Source organism: Notothenia rossii (assembly GCF_949606895.1).
Source record: "Notothenia rossii genome assembly, chromosome: 9".
Taxonomy (NCBI): Eukaryota; Metazoa; Chordata; class Actinopteri; order Perciformes; family Nototheniidae; genus Notothenia; species Notothenia rossii.
In genome coordinates, this window is record NC_136907.1 from 66,784,539 (window position 1) to 66,804,031 (window position 19,493).

General features: G+C 39.6%; 1 protein-coding gene across 3 annotated transcripts in view; it reads left to right on the forward strand.

Moving 5' to 3' along the window:
* Positions 1-19,493, forward strand: part of agap3 (ArfGAP with GTPase domain, ankyrin repeat and PH domain 3) — a 119,844-nt gene that overhangs the window by 7,544 nt on the left and 92,807 nt on the right. Inside the window, exon 1 of one of the 3 annotated variants that reach the window (XM_079652133.1) lies at positions 8,478-8,568. The exons of 1 other annotated variant lie outside the window; for it this stretch is intronic. In XM_079652133.1, the coding sequence (XP_079508259.1) occupies positions 8,511-8,568 (58 nt within the window). In that variant the 5' untranslated portion in view covers positions 8,478-8,510. Of the gene's footprint in view, positions 1-8,477; positions 8,569-10,777; positions 10,920-19,493 lie in introns of those variants that run through there. One more of the 3 variants, XM_079652132.1, reaches the window with a different exon arrangement.

Here is a 19,493-nt window from a genome sequence, read left to right on the forward strand (position 1 = left end):
GTCTACGTCACAGGTTTATTCTTGGGAGCGTAGTAGTAACAGACTTTTCCCCGAACAGATGCACGTCAGATAACGGGGCCTGCACATGTCACACCCTCAAAAGACTCCCTGTTATGTGATTGAGCCTATACAGTTTCTGTCATCTGCAGCTTCTGAGCATTCCTTCCATCCCAATTGAAATACATTTTAACACGGCACCCGACTCTTGACCGTGGGTCAGTGGAGATGAGCTGAATTGGCGAGCTGTAAACAGAGCGTTGGGAGGTCTGTGGGGTCAGAGTGCCATTTTTGCATCAGCCCTGCTGTCCTCTCCCTGCTGCAGCACTGTGGCATGGCTTATTGAATGTGACGCTATCCTCCACAACAGAATGTCCTCCATTGTGCCATTTGAACAAAGGCTCTCTCTCTCCCATTGATGGACAGCTAATTTTTTTTCTTGTGTTCTGAATGTGGAGGGGTGGGGTCGAGCTGGTCAGTTTTTTTTTTTTATTATAACGTGTACCCTAATCTCTTATGGGCAGAGAGTAGACGGTTGTTTTATATCTGTTGTATTCTGATTGTTAATGTCTCGTGTGGAGTAGTACTGATCTCATGTTTTATTGAAGGGAAGAGCCATTGATATTCTGTGCTCAGTTCGTTTTATATCACTGGGTTTTCAATAGTGAATAAAATATGTTCTTCTCAGCCATACATGGATCTGTGGTTGTTCAGCATCAAGCAGCCTTATTATATTAAAAGGGAACTGAAGAGTTTCTAAGAATATATCATGATGTCATATTGACAATGATAGATTGGAACTAATATGGCCAATTGAGAAGATGTGACTTCAATTAAATAACAACATTTACTGTAATATCGACATCACCAAGGATATGAGAATCTCAGCAGCTCAACTGTAAGAATGAGCTGCTTTACTTTCTCTTGAATGAGAAGTGTTTTTGTGGTTCATTTTTAACAATTTTCTAGATCAATGCTGACTCTAATGATCTTAATGATCAATACATCTTCAAATGTTTTCCAAGTTAAACATTTTGTCTATAAAATCTCAGAAAACAGAAAGCCCAAGGATTTGTATTCAAGTGGTTTGTTTTGTATGTCAGTTGCTCTATCTACTGTATCTATTGCGTGCTATCCTAATACAAAAGAAAAACTCATCAAATCTCAACAAGCAAGGACGTGTTTACTTTAAAAAACAACAAAATAGTTTCAAATAAATACAGCTTTACAATCAATGAATTGATCAAACCAGAGAGTTGCAGATATACGGATAATATAATCTAATCATAACTCACTGGTTTTACGATATTTATAATTCCCGCTGTCGTCATTTTAATGTTTTCTTTTTATGGCTGAGACAATAAAAATATGCTATAGGCTCTTATTTTTTTTTTCAATTTGTGCATCATCCGTATCCTATGGTGGAAGTGTTCATGTTTCCTGCCAGTGGGGTAGGGCTGGAAGCAGATGGCTGCTGACAGAGGAAGGGGTTTGGAAAGCCGTGAGTGAGCAACAGATGGAAAGGCGCATATGCCTCCAAGTCCCCTCAGCCTGCCAGCAGTCCCGTGACTAACTGTGGGAAGATTCTGGCCTCATCCAGGTTGGGGATGGTTAGAGGATCATGGTGAGGTATGAAGTGTCCTCAGAATGGAAATGGTAATCTAAGACCGGGTTTGTCTCTGGAAATTCAACTGTGGCATTATTCAGATCACTTTTAATTGGGCATGAAAGAAGAATTGTTGCAAAAAATCTACCTGGCGCAAGAAGCATATTGTAATTTATAAAACACTGTTTAAATAAGCAAGCACTGATCTTATATTGGTTATCCGGTTATTTAGGAAAAGAGGAAAACTCCTACAGGGACTTTTCTGGTCCTCAGGGAGCTAAGTTTCTTCACCGAAGAAGAAAATGCCGGATAAAGGAAGTGTTGCCTACAGTATGTGAGGCCATAATGGTGAGTATGACCAAGCCAGCACACAGCTAGCTATAGCCTTATTGATAGAAGACAGCTATGCCTGCTCCCGGAGAGAAATATAATTGAGTACACGCGTGCTATTTAAAGGATTCAGGGCTGTGGAAATTCAATGTAATTCCCTAAAGAGCTCAGGGACATGTCACAGTGTTCTGCGTCAGGCAATCTGCTAAGAGTTTGTTTCTGCACGAGGTTGGTGGAGTGATACTTAAAAGTTACTTTTTTAGTCCGATGTGTGATGGGCAAAAGGTTGAATTGCTGTGTCCCTATGTAGTACTTTTACTACAGCTTTTACCTAACTGACTATTAACCCGCAGATCTTTTAAAAACTAGATATAAACCAGATTTTGTGAGGACTCTGTTCTTTTCCTCTTTTGCCTAACCCCCCCTAAGGGTAGCCTCCTGTGGATTGGTCTATAGTAGTTAAGGCTAAACGTGTGCATGCAGCAGTTTGACATTTGCTCTCACTTTGCTGTTAATAGAATCCTTACTCTATATAACTTATCACTACTTCTTCTTCACAGTTTATTTTAATTTAACTAAGAATAGTGTGAGCGTTGTCAGCACTGCTTTTCTTAGGTTGCACTTCTTGTCAGTACAGCTTGTTTAACATGTGCCAGCTGAGCGTTATCACCCAGGTCCTACATTCCTTTTGTAGATGTCATTGTTTTTGATGGTGTTGTGGCATGTCCTCTGGCCTTGTGCTTGCTGCCTTCAAAGGACTCACTCAGGCAACATGCCAGGCACTTGTTATCCCAGTTTGTTTTGTTGGTGTATGTGACAAAAGTAAATGTAGTTGTAACTGTTCAAATAAATGCTGCAGTGGACAGTTGGTTTTAATAAAGTGTCTGCATCTGTTACACAGCTTACATCTGAGATATTTTTGATCACTTGTTTTGGGAATCATAGCCAAACTCTTAAGTAGGGTTTGTTGTGAAGTGTTATTCTGTGGGAATCGCTTGTAGAGGAAATGTAATGTGACCCCCATTTATTGTTTATACGCCCGTTTCCTGCTTTCCCCAGACTTGAATAACCCTAAAGTTGTTCCACTGCTGAATCCCCCCTGGCCATGACCCAGGTTCCGTGTCATGTGGTGGGGTATGTGAACTGCATGTACAACAGGGCCTCTAGGAACACCATCGCAGGCCCGTTCTGGACTCAACATCTGAGGACAGGATATGGGCTCCAAGCTTTAAAAGAACTCACTTCCTGTGACACTCTTTGGGCAAATGTTGTCCACTCTTTTAATGTCTTACTTTGTATGTGTTCCCTTTGTGGGATTCAGAGTGCTCTTAAATTTCAGTTTGAATGGACCCTTTGGTCAGTGGTGAATAGACCAGATGCTTCTCATAATGTACCCATAGTCCATGATTAATGTGATAATATTTTCAACTGTGGAACATTTTAAATTCTGAGTCATTTTGTTTCCATTCTGCTAGCAAATAATGACTCGTCGTAAGCAAACATAGATAATGCATTATTCCCCTGTGGAATTTTTGGTCTAAGTTTATCATTGCATATTAAGCCTTAATTTTCCTACTTTTCCAGAGGCAAAACGGTTAATATCTCTTTGTGTGTAAGGAGTTTAATGACGTAAGTGCAGCAGTATTTGTATACATATGAATAAATCATGAATAAGAGTGCGAGCAAGGATGCCCTCTGGCAACGAGACAGCACATTTATCTCACGGTTCAGCCAAAATTATAGCAGGCCACAACATGCCAGGACACAAGAGGCCAAGAGCAAACATAAGAAGGCAAATCAAATCTGATAAGTAATTCATAACAGTCATATTTTGTATAGCCTGCCAGTTAGGAGCTATGTTACTATGGAGATTTGGAAGAAAAAGGTTACCAGAATGCTACAGTGTTCGCCAAGCACCATTTGGTCCTTTTTTTTTAAATGCAGTGTTTCGAATAAGTGACAGTGCTGTAAACTGATCTACCCCATCATTATCTTGTGAAGGGACACTCTGCAGTGTTTGTTTGGTATAAGCCTTTCAGAGTGTTGCTCAGGGCTGTGTCAGAGGTTCTTCTCAATGGCTCCGGTTTGGAAGAGGAGATTTTCCTCATCCACGAGTCTGGCGTGAAAAGTGCACTGTTCAGCAGCCTGACACTGTTCTCAGGAGATGAGCTCTGCCTCGATGTGTATCTTTGCAGACCGGCCTCGAATAAAATACTCCACAGCTAAAAGGGAGAAATTATGACACTTGTGTTGCCACACACTACATCTCAAGCCCTGTTGTGCTCTTGGGCCCATTCTGTTGTGCGATTGGACCAACTGGTGTCTAGAGATGCACCCTGCTGCTGTGTTAAAGCATAGTGAGCCGTTTGTAACCATTTTGCAAGATTTACAGGACATTTACTTCATCAGCAAATTGGTTTCTCAGTGGCACTGTGCTGATGTCTTGCAGCGCTCTGTGTTATTTGTCCAAATGCGAGTAGTTGCACACAAATTATGTTTAAAGCGAGGGATAACTCACTTTGCGAATGTTTGTGTAGGGGCTCTCTGAAAATATTCACACTACTAAATGGTGGCTTTTCACACATTTGGCTTCAAGAGACCCTCCACTATAAAAAAGGTATCTTTTGTTGTGTCAGAATCTGGCTTGGAATCTGGCTTTGGCCTTGAAAATAATTGGCGGCTAATGTAGGTCCAAGCTAATTCAAAGCTACATTTTGTCTGTTAACACAATAAAACAAATCTTCCCGTGGTCTCCTCGTGCCAATAGGGCTTTTAGTAAATGGGACCCCTTCGTTTAGCTGGCTGGCAATTGAGAGCTTTTCCACGATTAATGGTCCACTTCCAAAACAAATCCTGTAGCCACATTCACTCACCCTCATGGATTTTCAGATGTCACGTTTAGGGAAAAGTCCATCTGACTAAAAACCTTGGTTTAATCCATCAGGGCAAACACGGGTCATGTAGCGTCAGCAGTAAGTGGAGCTGTCCTTGTGTCTGATATGAGTCTTTAAGACAGAGAAGTGGGGAATTCAGTGAATCGTGTACTTCTGCATTGTAGGAGCTCTTGTGATGCATCTTCTTCTGTGGTTGAGTGTAGTGTAGATCTGGTGGTGGATGGGTAGGCAGTGGCATGTTATGTAACACATGTAGGTGGCTGGAGTAGCTCTGCGTGAGCGTGTTTGTTTGTGTGTGTGTGGTGTGCATGTGGTACTCTCTTGATGTGTGAATATCCCCACACACAGGCCTTTGACCTGACCTGGATGGGTGTGTGCTGAGTGCAATACGCCGAGGATATGGATATAATGGGAGTTTCGGTTTGTGGGGGTGGTAGGGACAAGGTATTAGAGCAGTGTCATGTTGTGACTGAGGGTCAGGAATTGGGGTTGAGTTTGCGGTCTAAAAAACCTCTTAACACTGCTTGTCTGGCAGAATCAAACTATACTTTTTTATGGGATTATTACCTTTTGTTTATACTCCAGCCTCTCAATATCTCTATAGCCTCTGTGCAGGTAATTGCCCCTGGATCACAATGACTGCTGGCCCTGGCGCCTTTGTTTGCAGCTGGTCCAGACGTACTAGACATCCTTATTTCTGACAAAGAAAGGATCGGATATCATCAAATAGAGTCCTCAGGGGGTAGGTCGTTCTGACGTTATCTGATCCTGAGCTACTGATGTGGTATATTTGGATTGATGGCATAATTCAACAGTATATCATCGCTCCAAAACATCTACACCTCATCTACTGTTTCGCAGATGAGGGGCTTTTAACCTTCCAGTTACCCTTATACGTTAACTCAATAACTTCCCATATCTATTGAGTTAGTGAAACACGTCCCAGCATGCACAGGGTGAAAGAATGCCTTGAGAAGTAACCCGTCTGTCATTAAACAACAACATACTGCTGACAAACACACTCACACTGAACAGAGGTAATTTCTCTGACTTGGTAACAATACGTTTTATGCTAAAACAATTAGTTGATTAATTAATTAACACAACAACTCATTTCAAACCTGTAACCAGTTTTTCAGGCAACAGTTCAAGTTAAAGCGTCTCCAGTGTATGTTTTCTTTGTCGTATATGTCAGTAGATTTCATATTTAGGTTTTTTGACTGATTAATTTGAAGATTGACATATCTCACACTTCTGAATTTATGGACAAAGATTAATTGAGAACAGATTGAGAAAGTTGATGGCAGAGTAATTGTTCCAAGTTGCATTAGTTTGTTGCACCTTCTTCCACCATGGTATTAGTTTGATTGATCACGACTTGATTCTTTGATTTTCTTGTACACATGTCTTGTTGGTCACAATGACTCAAAACCCTTCTTGACTGCAGGAGGAACTGAGCAGGCTATTAGATGATGCCATGTGTGAATTAACTGGTATGCTGATGAGTCATTAACAATTCTTCAGGTTGCACATGACCAATGCTGAGCAATGCAACACCTTAGCCTGCACTGACTCAAGGACGGGGATAACTGCTGAGAGGCCAAACATGGTGCGGTTTTTGATGACCATGAGTTATTGGAGATGGAGTCCAACTAAGAAGAAGCACTATACACATTATTTATTCCAAAACATGGAAGCAGTTAGGCCTGTTTTGTTATTTCAACAGAGCCTTGTTTGAATATCTCGGATAATTTATCCTCTTGTTTCCATCTGGAGAAATAACACCCACTCTCACTAACATTTTTGTTGGATCCCTTTTATGAACACCTCTATGGCAGGGACTTCAAATGTTCTCTGCTCAGAATTGTATGAAAAAAACTTTTTTTGTTACCCAATACATCAATCATGTTCATGCAGTAGAGAAGCAAAGTTTATTCTTTTATGGTGTGATTGTTAGAATGAAAATGTCATTGTATTTGTCCTGGGTTAGTCTGACCTAGATGGGCAGAAACTTGCTGTTAATGCAAGACGGTGACAAAAACAAGTGTGACGTGTCTGTTCGGTGGCATTCATCTGAGATTTCTTTATACGTCAGGTCTGTTTCTATCAGGTATGATAACAGCAAAGGGAGTAGGGGCTGGGATAGAAAGGATAGATGGATAATCCACTTACTCAATTAAGCATCTGGTCGTCAGCAGATTTTGCCCACTGGAGGGATCGAACCGCACCCCTAAAGATGACCTAAATTCAATAAGGAACATCTCTGATATACTTTGATGTGATGTCACTGAACAGGAATGTCATCTTATCTACAGTTTTATTAAAAAAAGTGTTGGATTTCATTCAATGTTTCTGTTCAATTTTGACGCATAACAATATAAAGGATTCCTAGTCCGAAAGGAAACGGTTGAATGTATCACTACATTTTGACGTCTGACATATTCGGTCTTACCTTAGTTGCCTTCCAGTAATGTCAACCATCATAGCTTGACAAGTTGTGTTTCTATGTGATGATTTTATGAATTATTCATTTCATATTTGAGATAGATTATTCAACTCCTTTATTGAGTTACCTTAGACAGCTTGGATGTCACAGGCAAGTGTCAACAAACTGTCAACAGCAAACTTTCAACTGACACACTCATTATTATTATTATTATACTAATGAGACAAAACTTGTTGAGAATTTATTTTGAAAGTTGTCAAACTTTTGATCACATTGCCTCAAATAAAAATAACAACAGTATAAACAATGACAAGAACACAGATATTTGTTGACAGTATTCCCTTAAGAAGTTATTCCTTCAATTGAGAAGAATGATTTTATGTAAACATCACTTTTAAAATTGGATCAGCTTTAGTTTGACAAAACTGACAGTGTTATTGCCATTTTTGTCCCCTTTTTATATTTTGAGTACGGTAATTAAGATACAATGCAGTTATACGTTAGTTGAATTATAATAATGTGACATAAAAGAATCAATGCTTGATTCAAATAAGCAAACAAAATAATTTGTGTTTTATTTGTTGCTTTAATTTGATAGAATTGTAGTTATTAGTTTCTAGTTAACATATCCACACTCAATTCCTGGTTTACAAAATGCAAGTAGTTCAGCTGCTGTCAATGTTCTTCACACATCTCTGGAAAATGAATCTAGCAAGCAAATAATTGGCTGTTTATTCATCCGCTCTCTGCCTTTCAAATTTGAGTTTTCTCTGTCTGACAGAGAACAGATGCCCGTGAAAACCCAAGTTAAGGCATCTGGTTTTAAGTCTGACTATAACAGCAATATTTATTATATATATTTCTGACTCAACAAAGACTAAAATGTTTTTATTTTGGGGTGAATGTTTGGTGTCTATATTGTTTTATATTTCAAAAGGGGGTTGCCAATGACAAATTAGCAATTTCTTACAATTGTTGCCAATGACAACCTGGCACATGCTACTGTCGAGCCCTAATAAGTTAATCACGTATTCTTGAATTTGATGGATATGTCATTGAGTATGCTCAGGGGTCATATACTACTGTATAAGGGTATACATATAGGCATAGCAATGTAATCGACTCATCATTGAAGACCTTTCTCTCTTTTTGAGTAACCCACTGATGTCTGATCTGATTTATATTCAGCTTAACATCTATCAAACTTCTCATTGATTTTCTTTGTTTCTTCTCCTTCATGCTCTCGCTGCCTTTGCCCCACCTTGATGGACACCCAACATCTTGCAACTCTGCAGGTAAGCCAAACAAATACAGACCAAAATCAACTCAGTAAAATATGTATTGTTTCATATCAGGATGTACAGTTATAATGTTTGTTTGAAGCTAGCCTGCCATACTGGGTTGATTTAGGAGTTTCACCATCTGCTCTTGGGATCCACAAGCAGACCAAGTCTTACCTTTTTGCCCTCTCACCCTCAGTAGTTTTAAAAGACAGCTGCTATGCAGTACTTGTGTATCAGTAAGGTTGTGCTTTGTTGCAATTGCCATCTGGACATTGTGTTTGACAGCCAAACACAGTAAAGGAAATGAATAAAAGTACACAAATATTTGATTTAAATAAGCTAAAATGCCAAAAGTGTTTAATTTTCTAATATAATATAATGTCTTTTTTGGAGGCAGCCATAACCCTCCTAATATGTTAACTTTTTAGATTTGGCTGTTTTTAATCTGTTGAAAAATCAAACACTTTTTGGTTTCTGTACTGAATATAAATATCCAGTGATCTTATTTCTGTCATATGCTGTGTGAAAGGAGAGGCACATATGGCCCAGGGCAGGTTATAAGCAGGGCAGAACTGCTGATGAATTAAGAGTTCTTTTCTGGATCTTCTTCTAGTGCATGGGGATTGCTCATTATGATAACCTCCCAAAGAGGATCCCAGATGGGGATGCCATCCTTTCAGCTGGCCTACTTCTTTGCTACTCCTCACACGTAGCAATTTGTCCAATCCGCCTGCACATCTTCTCTTGCTAAACCAGCCATGTAATTATTGTGTACATTCTGGCCTTGCTGCAGTGGAAGATACTCTTCTAAAGCAGAATTTCCATACAGTGAGCATGTGTGGTCAGAGCCTGGCTCGAGTGATGGAAATGGCACTTTAAATTGTGTTCCTAATGTTTATTTAGTCATCTGTTGGATAAGAGTAAAACATGATCATAGTAGTGGTAAAGCAACTCAAAATCAGAAAGTCTACTATACACATGGACAACAAAATGTAACCATAAATGAAGATTTCTCTCTTGTGTCCTACATGACAACATGTTAAGCCAAATAATTTGACAAGATTGACTGTCATAAAAAGGATCACGTTAATAAAGGGAGTTTTTCATTCTGTGAAGAAGTAGACCAAATGCATTGATCACAAGCGGCTTGGCATCCTGTACCTCGTAAAAATAATGCAGGAGTCAACAGTATTCACTCCTTATTTGATATATCAGGAACTGACAGTAAGCTCGTGATTTTACCCTTACTTGCGAGTAATGCTTACATTGGTATCACCACAAAGTCCATTCATATCTCTATTTGATCAGGGTAATGTCAATAATCATATGAACTCAAACTGGAATTAAGAAGCAATACACTTGGTAAATAATTCCTATTGTATTGATTTATGCAAACATGGTTGTAATGTGCAGTTATGTTGCAGGTCTGAACTTTGCTATTTATCAATCATTATTTGCACTAAGTGTTTATCATTTGACATGTGCACTGACTCATGTGGTGTGTCACTCAAAAACAACACCCACACCCCTTTGGCTTTGATTTTGAAGGGCTGATAGAGATCTACAGTCGTGCTGCAGTCAGGTCCGTGAGACTGTGGTTTGGAGCCGTTTGAAGCTCTCCGTAGCAACTTCAGAATGGTTTGGAAGTTGTTTACATCTTTTAATTACTCCCTGTCATCATGTTGACATTGACAGTTTGGACTGTAATAGGAGGCTTCACAAACATCATCTTAAAAGGCATTAGTGATACAAATCTACGATATGATGAATGGCAAATTGTGCACGTGTTAGACACATCCAATGTCATGGAAACAGTTTTGTGAAGAATGACCAATATCGTTATGAAACAACCCTATAAACATGTGATCCTGCTTCTATTGAATCATGTTTGTCTAAATCAGATGATCGGTGTCTTTTTTATTAAAAAAAAATCATGACAAAAAGGGACATATTACTAACACAATTATACCCAACATCTGATTTAATAATTTAGTTTCGGGAATTCATCAGTTCATTCAATCAGTGTTCTTTTCAGAATGTTCCTATTCAGCATTTGTAATTGTAAAGTATGCAAAAAGCCTCCAATATATCAACTGGAAACCATGATTAGTAAGTGCAGTAGCCTACATATATTTCCTAATGTATTATCAATTCGGTAATTATAATTTTTTTTTTTATTATTCTTGAATTCCTCAATTTGGCCACTAGGGGTTTTGAGTGCAGTGATCGAAAAAACACATAAGATGACAGTTAGACAGCCACGACAACACGCTTAATGGACGCAATGGAAGCGTGTATACCTAGCAACACGGGAACCCTCATTAGCCTTTATTTTGGATCCTGTTTCTGGCAGCTGGATGAATGTAAGTCCAATGTTAAATGTATTTTAAGCTCTGATTTTGGTCTTATCAAAAGCTTAGAAAAGTAACGTTAGATTGTTTTTATCTTGATGGGTAACGCTACGTTGTTAGCTAAAGTTAGCTAAAGTTAGCTTTGTTTCCAGTTAATGGCTACTGTTACCGAGGTTGTTTAAAACTAAGTAAAGTACACTGATCAATTTCAGTAAATGGGCTTTAATGTACAGCAGATTAAATATTAACCTACATTATACTGGTTTGCGTGTCAACAAAACCACTTCACATCTAATTGTTTTCGTAAATGTTCAGAAACAAGACTCCAATTATGCTATTTACTCTGAGTCTATTCTTGATTGAGCTACATGCTAACGTCATAATGCTAACAAGCTTATGGAAAGCAGGTGTTACATTTACTGTGCTCATCATTTTAGATTATCATGCTAACAGTTGCTAATTATTTAGCACGAAATACAAAAATAAAACAGCTGTGGGCGATTGAGCTGGGATCAGCCATGTCTCTACAAAATGTCAATCAAAACCAATATTTTAGTCTGGCCTAAAGACGTTGAACAACTGACACATATTAATAGTATTAGAAGGGTATTTTTTGGCCTGTACCATGCATTTACATGCCTTAACAGCTGCTACATTTGAATGATCAATTCATCAATCAGTCCATCGATAATCCTGAATTTCTTTGTTATATAAAGTTATGCATAATGCGTTATATCCAAGGCTTCAACATGACTTGCCCCTTGCCAAAGAAGAAGCTGAGTGACTTCTATTTATCTTTTTATTTCATGGCCATAATAGTGGCTCGGCAAACACACTTGCAGGCCTGCACACGTTTTAAACTGTTAATATGTCGAAACTGGTGACCAAAGAAATGATAAACAAGTCACAAACATACGTATTTTCATGTAACAAGCCAAAGTATGTATTTGCTATTTCATTTCTGGCTTTTGAAGAAATGTGTTGATGGTCACACCTCCACACCCCTCTGCTTATAATCACATGCCATTTATAATGAAAGTTTGAGGTCTTCACACAGTATTTTTGAAAATTGCCACATTTATTTAAGTACACATTATAATACAATGCTTTGACAGATCAAAGGAGAAAATTACTTTAAGTATGCTTTTATCAGCGATGTCTTTTTGTAACATCAGAGAGAGCTGTATGGGATGTAATTGTCTTGAAGACCAGAGGGTCGACAAAAGCATCTGGTGATGGAAGGCTTTTGTTATCCATGCGGCTCCTGTCATTGTTTGCTTTTCCAGTTCCTGTTTCGATAATAAACTCTAAAATTGTGGGATGTGAGTGTGACAAAGGTACATGCTGGTGCCTGAATCTGTAGCGGAGACCCTGTCGAGTGGCTCATGGCTTCGCCAGTTACATAAGATCTGAAGCCTCATAGTTAAAACAGGAGGGTCATAAATCAACCTGCACAGTAACAAAAGCGCAGCATCTTTTGTGAATTGTTCTGGGTTCTCTTCATCTCTTCTTCCTCTCTGTCCTCATTTTCCTCTCTCACTTCTTCCATTTATGTTATGGGGAAGATGGAAATGACTGCACCGGAAGATGATGGTGGCATTTTCGATGATTCGTAACCGTTCTTAAGTTTTGGCTCGCAGAGTATATGTAATGATAGCAATTTGAATGAAAATGACCAAAGAAATGCATTTCTTTGCCCTTTTCATGTCACCATTTTTCTTCTTAATGAATTTCTACACTGCAGTGCTCATTTAGGGCCTCATTGGTACGCACCAAACCTTTTTTTGCAAAAGTTGCCACTTTTCCTTTTCTCATCTATTTTTCCAAACAAAGGGGGAAGTCTAGGATTCTTTGTTTCCTACTATTTTCTTTGCATTCTTTCAGCATCACATAGCAGGGTTTTGGCCCTAGCATCTCTTGAAGGTCTTCCAAAAGTTAGAGAATATAAAAGCTAACGCAACTCTTTCCATGCTAGTTGAGTTTTGGGCCAGACGATTCGCTTTGCCAGTCTTGAGAGTGTGAAATCTGCTGTGACATGCTCCCTCTCTCTTATGGTCTTTCTCTCTCTCTGCCGTCTCACATTCATTCTGCTACTCTCTCATACTTTACTTATTCTGGTCTTTTCTCTTGTTCTCATACAAAGATTTACTCGGGGCCCTAAATCATTTCAAACTTCTGTTTTGACAATAATTATCTACACGGAAGCTTGAGTCAAATTTTGTTTTCAGCTTTTAATGTTGTTTACGTTCTGATATGCATGTTATTAGTCCGCGCTGTTAATCTGTTTTTGCAGTGGAATTGGAATTTTAATCACACTTTTACACACTTTCTGTCCGATTTTACGCCTTAATATCTATTGAATAAAACACAATAATGCCACTTGAGAGTAGAAATAAACAATTTTTTTCTGTAATACACTTTTTCAATTTAATATAATTTAATAGCTTTATATGGCCTCTGTCAGTGTCTCAGTTGCATTGAATTTAGTGCATGTCATTTTACAAATAAACACCTTGCTGAAGCACAAAGACAAGGGGAGCATTCAGCAACCGTGGCCATGCCTGGCATATGACAGGAGGAGGAGAATGGGACTCAGTCACCGGATGTGTAGTCAGGAACCAGTCATCACTCTCTTCCTAATTTCTAATCTCTCTGTTCACCACCATCTGGAGAGGATGCCAGGGACTGGCCTGGTTGTAGAATTAGATTCACGGGCTCGGAGCTCTGCCAGGCTGGAGAGGAAAATCCCGTAGGGAAAGGGCCTTTTTGCAGTTCCCGCTTGTCTGCCCTGTGTCCTTGCTCTGTGGTATTGGACAGCAGCCCTCAGTGCTGACGTAGGCTGCCTGGCCTCCCAATAAGACAGCATCCAGCTCATCTGGCATTCAAAACATGGCCATAAAAACAAATCCTCTGATAGTGGATTAGTTAAAGACCGCAGACAAGCATCAATTTGGGGACATATCGCAATTAAGCTTCACCCGGGATCAATGCCGTTATCATGTCGTCTTTGTGCTTTATATTCTTTGCTGTGCAGGTTTGTTAGTAGTTTAAAGAGACTTTTCTTTTCCATCCTTCTTTTGCGGTAACCACGTAAATAAAGCAGTTAGGGTCAAAATCGAGGCAGAGGTGCCTAGACTCTTTCTCTGCTCTATTCCCCCGGAGAGCACTGAACTGCAAAGAGCTATATTTCTCCAAGTAATGAGAGTGCTAGCTTCCTAATACCTGGCTGCGAAAATAACGAGCCCAACGACGCACTGTGTTCATACTGTGTTCTGTACTTCAATATTGGCTGCCATGTGCTGCACTCTTTATTAATAATGCTACTCTCTCTCTGTGGAAAATGGAAAGTGCATCAGATAGTGTCAGTTTTGGTCCTCTTGTCATATGATTCAGAAAAGGTTGGCTAATTAGTGATGTGAGCAGAGATGGAGAGTAAAGTAATCTCCTCTCCATGACTACCCATGTTTTTAATGCTTATAGTCAGGGGTGCAGATAACTGGTACGCAGGTACGCATGCGCGGCAACAATCTGAAATGTGTACCGTCTCTTGTGTCACAGAGCGCATTTGCGTACCGACGTACTTGTTTAGCTTTTCCAGAAGGCGGTAAGATCACCGGACGCTGTTAACGTCGGTCTGTACAACGGAGGGAGGGAGACTCCCCCCCTTCACTGGAGAACTGCGCTAGAACAGCTGATCACAGCGTTCATGCTCTGTGGTCACGAACCCCCCCCCCCCCCCCCCCCCCGTCGACTTTCTTGAAGTATACAGAGGGCTTCATCAAATAACTTTGAGTGGAGCCGGAAGTTGGAGTACCAAACACTGACTCCAGGTACTCATCTGAGTACCTCACTGAGAAAGTTATGTGCAGTGCACCCCTGCTTATAGTGAGTTACAGTAAGGAACATTTTGTCTCTTGCACTGCGATGGTAAATTGATGGAATACAGGCCGCATGGTAGGGCTTCTCGATTATGGCAAAAATCATGATCTCGATTATTTGGTCAATAATTGTATTTGCGATTATTAAATGCGATTATTCATTGACTTTGAAAACATCCATTTATTGGAGAACAAAAATGTGAACAGTATGTTTTTAACAGTTGATTAGCCTGAACTTTAAGTATAATTCAAATGAAAAACCAAAAAAAAAGAAGTAATAATATAAAAAAATTATCGTTTTATTTTGATTGCATTGTTTTCGTAATCGTTCCAAGCCGTAATCGCGAATAAAATACGATTAATTGAGCAGCCCTACCGCATGGAGAAATGATTTCACTCTGTGGACTGCTGGTGCCAAAACATCTGATTATCTCCTTTCCCTGCCGCAGTTTTCCATCATAACTATCAGTCAAACTAGTTGTAATAAACTGGTGGCCACTACTTGCAAATCCTATCAGTGGTCTACAGGGGGAGGAGACGAGGACAGGAAGTCATAATAGTCTGCCGTTTGGGGACGTGGGGGGGTGCCAGTGTTTGTGTGTGCTCACAATTTAGCGGCCTTGAATATGTGCCATGAGTCTCATCCCAGGAGAGGAGCTCATCCTGACTGATGAACTGTCTCCCCCCCGCAGTAATATGGGTGACGGCCATGAGGGATCTTCAGACAGTAACACACAACAGTCAAGGCCAACATGATTCTCATTGGGTAAAAAGCACCATAAAGGTCCCTCGTTTTTTTCCTAATTAGTTTTAAAAAAAAAAGCTTATTTCTTTAGTTAATTTAGATTTTCTTTCAATGTTCTGTTTCATCATTGACTTCTCTTTCTGTAAACTGAATTTCCCAATATATCAAAATGATGACTTTAAGCCTTTCCTGCACTTACTTGGCTCAGCTATTTATTATTTTGGCTTAATAAAAATAGAAATCAGATTATAAAATACTCTCTTTGTGTGAGTTTGTTATTGCAGAGACTTTTCCGAAGTTGCTTACGGCCCCAAGTAAAGCAATGAAATACAGATGACATGACCTTAGTATTCACAACAGTAGCTACAGTGCTGTCCAGTGCTTACTCCTCCCTAATTATGAAAGCTGTTTTCAGAAACAGTTTTTTATAATTATGCCGCAGTAGTCAGTGTTTGAATTTGAATCTCGTCTAGACAGAAAAGCAAAAGGTATTTTTTTCAAGGAAGGATTCAAAAGTGTTAGAAAAACATAAAAATCAAGTGTTATTCTTTTCCCACATAAATATCAATGTTTATTTTGACCTGAGGGATAAACGGTACCTGAATCTTCGGAATTGGCTTCTCAAGTAGAGTGACTTTTTTTTCATCTAAATACATTTTCCAGGAAATTGCTGAAGTTAAGAAAGGGTAAACATGTTCCTATTATATCGAGAACATAAACACTACTTATTATTGTATGGATTTAAACTGTACTTCCTCTTGGATTTGTTGGTCCGTGCAACCAGGGCTATAGTAATCAAGGCCTGGCATGCCGCCTTGGATTTGTACAATATGTGCGGCCATTGTTTGGTCATGTAGTGGTTTGTAAGAAAAACAGCATGGAGCAATATGGTTTGTCCTCCCATAATGTATCGTTGGCCTCTCACTGTGAAAGCAAGGTTTTATTTTTTTTTCATCTACCTCCCTCCCACTCTCTCTTTCTCTCCCTCTCTCTTTCCTTTCTCTCACACTCTGCAAGGGTGAACGTGGGCGGCTGTACAGAGCATGACAGCAGTGCTCTGTTGAATGTAGACTCGAAATAAGGAATAAAAAAAAATACAACACCCATGGAAACACTGAGCTCGTCTTTATAATGGTGCTTGTTTGTTTTTTGAAGGCTGTAGATGTGCAATTGTTGAGCTTTTACTTCTGCTGCACCACCATTTTGTAGTGTTTGTGTACAAGCCTCCCACTTTTACATGAGGTCGATTGCTAGCCTTTTTAAAATTGGAAGTGAAAGTCTTCAATTGATGTTGATTGGGTATACTCGTAATTTGAAAATACATATTTTTTAGGATTTCTTCTCAATCATGGTGTATTTTTTTGTTCAAGCCAGGGGATGTTTGCGTCCCACAAAGATTTGTCTCTGTGTTTGTGTTTTATATAAGTATCATCTTTCTTCCACAACTGCACGCCTGCTGTGATTTGTGCAGTGAGGGGCTTGGCAACAGTGACACTGATGAGCACAGCATCAGCCTCCAGCCATGTGTGTGTGTGTGTGTATGTGTGTGTGTGCATGTGCTACATAGTGAGTTTGCCTGTGTGTGTCATGCCCCTTGACAGAGCGTTGACATTGATGAATACAACAGCAGCTGGGTTGAACTGAATGTTACTTGTTATTCTGTCTCTTTCTTTCTTTATGTTTTTTTATTATTTATTTTTCTCTCTCACCCAAAAGAGCAGGAAGACATTTTCCAATTTCCTTACCCATGTTATTTTGTGATAGAGAGAGGAAATGGTGTTGGTATTCTGAAAGTTTGCCGCACGGTCAAACTGGGCATGGAGTCGAGGCTGCCATGTCGTGCTGGGTGATAAGTGACTCTGCAAAAATCACTGTGGGCTGGATTAATATGTGGATGGTTTTATGAAATTCTTCTAAAAATCAAATTTAAGATAATGCAGCAGCAGCTCATTTCAGGATTGATGTGTCTTTGGGTTAATTCTATTGAATTACTAGCAGCGCTGTTACTTTGGAAAATGCTAGTCTCTATCAAATGTGTTGGTATAGTTAATGCCAAAGTGTTAACATTTAGCACTCTTTGTTTTTATTAGGGATGGGAATTTGAAAGCAAATGTATATTCGACCCCCAAAAAAACGGTTAACCGAAATGTACATATCCTGTCTACACATTTTTATTTTTATTTTGAAAAATAAATAAATAAATTTTCAAATAGTATAGAAACCAAGTCGAATTTGTCAAATGTATTGAACTGGTGATCACAGTTTGAACAGTTGACAGCTTTAGGCCTACAGCTTTCATGCTTAAAACATAACTTTGTTTTTAAGTTAAAGAGGGATCGGACACGAACAACATAACGGGTTAGGGTAACGTAACCCTATTACAACAGAGATCAACAACCTATAACAGGGCCTATGCACAGAAGGCAGCTATTCAATGCTCATTCTTGTTTAAGAATATGAGCATGTCTACTCAGGGGAGAGGCGGGTGCGGAGGCGATTCACAATCAGGCCAGCTGTAGAGAAGACCATATCAGCTGGAATTTGGGCATACGATGAGGTTTGAGTCTGCGTGTAGCCATATCATTAGAACTAGCTAGATCTGATGGATTTGGACATAAACGCGAGTGAAGTATAACCGGAAACGATAGAGAGAGAGAGATCAGCACCTGCAGCTCTGCCCGCTGTGAGGGACCGGTGAGCGGAGCAAAACACACCTTTTAGACCTAACACACTTGGCTATGGCACTGTCGTATACATTGAATTATTCCATTTGATAATATGTAATCAACTTAGGCACCCCTCCCCAAAAAAGAATACATGAATCATTTCGAATATTCGATTAATCGTTACCTACTAAGTAAGGTGCACAACAGGAGAGACTCCTTAAATCCTGCTCCTGTTGTGTAACTGAGGCAGGTGTCATTTGCGTACTTGGTTGTTTTTGTTTTATAATTGATTTTACATCCTGATTTTGGCCGTTTTTCATTTCAGCTCCCTTTCTGCACTTATTAATTGCAGCACACAGTAATTGGATTTCAAATTATCCTCATCTTTCTGAGCTATTTGAAGATGATGTCTATCAATTTTTTACTGCTCATGGCCTACTTCATGAAGATAGAAGACTGTGGAAGTTGTATTAGCTCTGTAAGACATTGATAGAAAACAGCGTCTGGGTGTCATGTCAGATTACTGTGTTTTTGGAAATTGTAGAGTTGAGCGTGAGCATGAGGTTCGCTCACAGAAGGAGGCAGATGTGGAAATACATTCACGAATGAATGAGAAATTAACTGTTGTGCAAGTGAAATGTAAAATTGGTCTTGACTCTTAAACGGGCGCTAGGGCTTTGAAGTTGCCTAGGCAACTGGTTGCCTGTGCAATGGATGGGCAAGTGGGCATGGAGTCAACATTGGTTTGTGGGCCGGTGAGAGCGGAGGCTGCCGATTGGCACGGGGGCTCCATGGAGCTGATCTGACAGTGGTGGTGTTGACCCTCGTCCATCTGTTGGGAAATGAGGAGGGTAACAACAACGTGACGCGTTGGGAGTGGAAGGCCCCAGCTGGAGGCCGACAGCAGTTTGTGAAAACATCACAATCATGGACCACCTGGTGGAAGAGGCTTTCCTTTGTTTGGCCGCTGTTTATTTTTAGATTACTGCGTGTGTGGATGTAATGTGTAGAAGGTCATGTGCCTCATTTGTCAAGAGCTGGAAGTTGTTACTGTCTTACAGTTAGTGCTGAGATGATACGTTTATACATTGATTAGTGGACCAGCAACAATTTCAACATATTATTTATTAGAGGACAGAGAATCAGCTATTTGAAACGGAGGGGTTTATGGGATGCTACAATGCATGATCTGATTGGTATTTCGAGCCAAACACGTCAAAGACATCTTTTGTATATATCTGAGACCTCTAATATATTGCTGAAAAACAGTATAATAGGGGACCTTTAAGTCATCATA